At 37.2% G+C, this 6,023-nt stretch overlaps 1 protein-coding gene across 1 annotated transcript; it reads left to right on the top strand.

Moving 5' to 3' along the window:
• Nucleotides 1-229: 229 nt before the first annotated feature.
• On the top strand, nt 230-5,626 carry ftr14l (finTRIM family, member 14-like). The gene is made up of 6 exons (XM_079473602.1): nt 230-755; nt 1,403-1,498; nt 2,334-2,567; nt 2,679-2,838; nt 2,928-2,987; nt 4,212-5,626. The coding sequence occupies exons 1-6, from the start codon at nt 342-344 to the stop codon at nt 4,730-4,732; spliced, it is 1,485 nt and encodes a 494-aa protein (XP_079329728.1). The 5' UTR covers nt 230-341; the 3' UTR covers nt 4,733-5,626.
• Nucleotides 5,627-6,023: the final 397 nt, after the last annotated feature.

Here is a 6,023-nt window from a genome sequence, read left to right on the forward strand (position 1 = left end):
GTTTTACTGTTATTTTCCATTCAATGTTGGAAATATACAGCCGAAAATCCCTTTTATGTCCACTGATAAACCACCATTTTTCACTTCTCACTCTTTTTTCCCTCAACAGAACGATGTTTATGTTGCAAAATGTCCCTTGACCATTTTAGTCTTCTTGTTCCTTGTTTTGACATCAGCTGTCACACCTTTAAACTATAGTAGGTGTCACCCTAACCTGGTAAACTGGTTTATCACACCTGGTTCTCATTCCACTATATAATGAATGTGTCACTACAGTTTCATTGAAACTGGATGCTACCTGAAGAGTTTGTGTTTGAGCTTTACAGCCAGAGAGCTTTACCATGTCTCGGAGCAGTACAGCAGGTCAAAGCCGATACAGCACTCTGGAGAAACCCAGAAAGTCGGGAACCTATGGCAGATACAGCACTTCCAGACCTAGCAGCCAGAACGGCAACAGAGACGTGTTGTGTGATTTCTGTCTGGCTAAGAAGAATAAAGCAGAGAAGTCATGCCTGACATGCTTAACATCACTGTGTGAAACTCATCTTCAGACGCATTACGAGTATCCCGCTCTCATGAAACACAAGCTGGTGGCGGCAACGGGGCATCTCCGCGAGAAGATCTGTGCAGAACATGATAAACTTTTAGAGGTTTTCTGCCGTTCCGACCAAGCGTGTGTTTGTGTTTTGTGCATCATGGAGGAACACAAAAAACACGATATTGTTTCAGCTGCAGCCGAAAGGACTGAAAAGCAGGTGAGATTACGATAAGAGATGCTATTGCTTGTGTTAACTCATGAAGAACTGTTTCATTCACGCTGCAATGCCAAATTTGACCTCTAGTTCACCATCTCTGTTTGAAACTTAATATTGCAGGTTACTTTACGGATTTGTCTTTACAGGTGTTGAAATCAGAAGACACATTCAATTTTCCTCAAAATGTTAGCCAACTCAATATTGTCAGCAAACCGGGTTGGATAAATTCAACCCAATCTTACAGGAATTTGGAACTATATTACAAGGTGGCTATGCTAACTCGTATTTATTTTTACGATGTGAATCGTATAAAAACATACGATCATTAGAAAAATGCACACTGAAGCTCCCTAACCCCACCCCTAAAATTAACCGTCACTGATGCGAAAGCAAATCGAACTGAAACGTACAAATAGTCACCTCGTAAAATAGTTACGGATTGTGTGAGATTGTCTTGAATAGGTCAACGTGATTCTTTTAATACAATTCTTATTTTTAACTAAAAAAGATACAAATTGCAGCTTTATCAATGGAGTCATATTCAGTGATGTAGTTACCAGGTCACTAAACTTTTTTATTGTTTTCAAATATTACTGTAACATAACCTGTGCAATGTCTCCTTTTTAAGTGTACCGTATTTTCAATAGAAAGAGCTTGGGGCCAAACTGATGTCATCACAGCAAAAAATCGAGGGAAAAGTGAAGAAATGGCAAAATCTCAGACAGGCAGTGACTTCCTTAAAAGTAAGGCTTTGAAAAACATGACTTCTGTTTTTTACATATAATTCATTGCTCCAGATGCACTGTAATAGACAGGCTTCTTTTCGGTGACCCACATAGGCCTATCAAATATATATTGTAATAAATAAAGTAAATTGACGCAGCTGTTAGCATAATGTTGCTACAAATACTAAATTGTTGAGCTGAAACCGCTGATGAAACACCTTAGTGGTTATTTGCATTAAATATTTTCATACAATCTGGATAACGCTTCATAGCTTGGCATTGCATTGTCTCAGTTTGTTAAACATGGCATGCAGCTGTGAAATTCCCTGTTCAAAATACCGTGTGGCGTTGCGTGGGGCTTAACTCAACAACAAGCTGTAATCCCGAATCATTTTCAAACTGTGAACAATTGTTAAGTATAGACGTTACACATAACTTCTAATTTGTAATGAACAGTGGATAGATGATGACACGTTACCTCAACTGCTCTTTATAAAAATGACGGTTTGTTAAAACTTGCCAATCTGACAACAGCTGATAACAACAGATGCATAAAAGCCAGAATGGCTTACAATGACAGTTCACCCAAAAATAAAAATCTACCCTCATGTCATTCCAAACCTGTATGACTTTCTTCATTCTGCGGGACACAAAAGAAGATATTTTAAAGTGCATTGGTAACCAAACAACATTTGCCCCATCGGCTTCCATTGTATGGACACAAAACCATTGAGACATTTGTGTTTCACGTGAGGGTGCTGTCCCCTCGATTTCTATAAACCAATCCTTGGTGTTAGTACATAGTGCAAAAGACAAAACTTCATCAGGATAACGTACACGTTTCCTACCATAGCAATCCTCTCAGAGTGTGCTGGATGAAAATGAGCGGATCTTCGCTGAGCTGCTGCGTGCTCTCGAGAGGAGGTATACAGACGTGAAGGAGATGATCCGAGCCCGGGAAACACTTCTAGTGTCACATGTCGAGAGACACGTGGACAGACTGGAGGAGGAGATTACACTGCTGAGGAAAAAACACAATGATCTGGAGCAGCTGTCCCACTCTGATGATCACATTCATTTCTTGCAGGTTGAGATCAGTATTCAATAGCTTAAATTGCGATCCATAACTGTGCATGTGTTTGCAACAGTTACGTACAGTATTCATGATACAAATAACATCTCTGCTCATTTTCCCCAGAGCTGGAAATCTCTCTCTGCTCCTACTGGATATGAAGATTTGTCCAATGTGACATTAGCTCCACACCACACTTTTGACAATGCAAAGAAGGCCATCGCTGAACTTAAAGCGCAACTGGAAGACATAAGCAAAGAAGAACTGAGCAAAATCTCTTCAGCAGGTGAACAAAACTTTATATTTCAAACAATAAATAATGCAGTTAATACACAATTGACCGTTTGTATTAATGTATTTGGTTTTCATTCACAGTTAAGGAGGTTCAGATTCTACAGACTGGGGAGCCACTTAAAAGGGAGGAGTTCCTAGAAAGTAAGTTATTTTAAGCATACACCCTTAAAAAGCTTGTTAGAGTTGACATCACAAAGATTTATTCAATATTTATATGTATTTCTGTAACTCTAACTATCAAATGTGGTATCTTTGAAAGCTTAGAGTCTCTAGTTTCTGGAGAAGTGCAACATTTTGGCATTTACCGTACATAAAATAACTTATATAGACTGAAATTCATCATATCCCCATTTATGTTTATGATCATGAACATTTTTCATAACGCTCAAATATGTCCAACATGTTCAAGTTATATATCAAATGAAAGCTCGTATTCTACAGAATATAGATCTCCAGTTTTATTTATTGATATTTTTCCACAGATCGAATGCAAGTCGAAGGAATTATGATGAATTAAATTTATATTTGTAAACAAACAACACATCCATCGAATATCTAAGCTAATAACTGCATCCGACCATTACACTTAGCCACAAATGCTACATAATCTTTTTCGTTTAGTTTTCTACAAAATAAGTCCCCCGTTTTTGTGGTTTTAAAAGTTAAATATCCGATTCCAATGTCTCCCCCATCAACGTTGTGTGTCAGCAATGTGACATAAAAACTTGGAAAGTTAAAAATTCTCAAAAATATCTGAACTCTGTCTACCCACATGAGAGCTTAGACTCTGACCTCTATGTAGAGACCCCTCATTTTTCCAAATAGGCAAGTCAGAGACTGAGATATGGCAACGCGCAACAGGGGAGGCGGACCAAAATACAGAAAAAAGGATTAGAATAATAATTAAATACCACATGATAGAGAAAAAAAATATTTTCCTCTGTTTTATGAGACCTGTTGGAATCAAGAACAGTTGTCTGCAGGTTCCTGGGCCCCTCAAGCTCAGAGTAATACACTTGCAAAAACAGACTTTAGAAAAAAAAGCGCCTTTATTTTTTTGTCTTTTTCATAGGACTGACAACACATACAATAATGTGTATCACTTTCAGCAGCGTTTTATGAAATTTGGAGGGGTTTCCTGGAATATGACACCAAAATATTGTAATTACACCACTTCATGCGGTCTGCCAAATTCAGCCGGAAATCCAATAAATGGCCCAGAGTGAAACATTTCACAAAGCATTGTGTGTTGTAAAACTTTTGACCGGTAGTGTAAATATATAAAGCCATAGATTTTCCACAAAAGTGCACCCCAGTAAGTTTTAAGTGTTAACTAATAGACCCTAGAACAACCTTTTCCTCCAGATTTCTGCCAGCTTTCACTGGATGCCTCAACAGCTCACCAAAACCTGTACCTGTCTGAGAGAAACAGAGTGGTACGGATGAGTGATGACACAATGTCGTATCCTGAGCACCCTGATCGCTTCGACTACTGGCAGCAGGTTCTCTGTAAGGAAGGTCTGGCCGGTGGTCGCTACTACTGGGAAGTGGATTGGACCGGCTCAGAAATAGATATTGCTTTAACCTACAAGGGCATTCAGAGGAAAGGCAATGATAATGTTGGCAGCTTTGGATGGAATGACATGTCCTGGAGTTTGTACTGCTCTGAATCGAAGTTCTCCTTTGTACACAACAGCAAAAGCACAACTCTATCTGTCCCTAAATCCTCCAGGATAGGGGTGTATTTAGACTACGGGACTGGAACTGTGGCTTTTTATAGTGTGAACGACAATATGAAACTTCTTCACAGGGTTAATGTTAAGTTTACTGAGCCCGTCTATCCTGGGTTTGGACTCTGGGGATATGGAACTACTGTAAGACTGTAAATAAATGACTAGAAAGTGTCTATTAATGCTGCAAAGAGGTTGGTCAGGATGTCAGTGATGGTCTTCTTTTATTTGAGTTTAGTAAGAACAGGATGTCAACATATATGCATAATAATTTCATTATTCTCATCTCCACCCAGTTCTAAAACGTTGTAACTTTTATTTTCAGTGAGCTGCAGGACATGTGTCAGAATGTGTTTACATATGTGTATACGGTTACAAAATAACACACTTTTTATGTGATGATAAAGTACTATTAATTTTTTTTATAAAACTCCTGATGCTGTATTGGTTTTGATTTTCCTAACAAAGTCCAGATGTGGAAAGTGCATGCCAAATCTCACCACTAGATGGAGGAATTTTAATATTTTTCAAAGCTTTAATTGACAAGCTTAATAAATTCATATATTTATAGAGTAAGAAAACAATTTCACAACAGTCTACATTTGTTTTATTTGTCCAGACTACATTTTATCTGTTTTGTTTGGCTTGTGCGTAACCCATCTCCTTTTCATATATTCTTTTCAAGGAATATCATTTTTATCATTTGTCAGCACAACATTATCAGCCGGTTGAGTCAGAACGTCAAAAGAACAAAGACATTGATGAAGAAACACACACAAACATCAACATTGATTAGATTTTTGATAGTATCCTGACATAGACTCAGCAATACTAAAACGGAGTAAGTGCTTTTCTTTAGATTGAAGGGAATTAGTAATAAAGTCATCATAAATTATGTCTGTATTTAGGTAAAAGGCATGATATGGGATCTTTTCTGTCCAAGTGCATAATATGCTTTTAATTTGACAAATTCATGACATTTATCGCTTTATTCATATAAACATGTTTATTTTGAAGACATTCATTCAGATAATAAAATGAAGTAGGCCGAATAAAATTTTGTATGTGTAGTATTCTTAAGGATATTCTTTAAAAACAAGGACTACGTGACGTGTTGCCATCAGTTAATCCTCAGTCATTAAAACAAAAACATTGTTGGAGATTATTTTGAAAATATGACCCACTCTGTCAAGATAAAAATGTGCTTATGAAATAGATAAACCACTTTTAGAATGACAGCAGGTCATCTTATCATGTAGCTGTGAATCTCAGAATGTCCCAAAACCTTAACAGATGGGACAAAAATGATGCATTTTAGATATTGGTTGTAGAATACACTGAAGTAAAAAAAAGATGAGATAACAGTGCTTCTGTTTGAGCAATTCCAAGCAAAAGTCAATCTTACAATAAAAGAATAAAGTTTAAAAGAGGTTTTTATAATACTGAA

Source organism: Barbatula barbatula (genome assembly GCF_947034865.1).
Source record: "Barbatula barbatula genome assembly, chromosome: 14".
In the NCBI taxonomy this organism is placed as follows: Eukaryota; Metazoa; Chordata; class Actinopteri; order Cypriniformes; family Nemacheilidae; genus Barbatula; species Barbatula barbatula.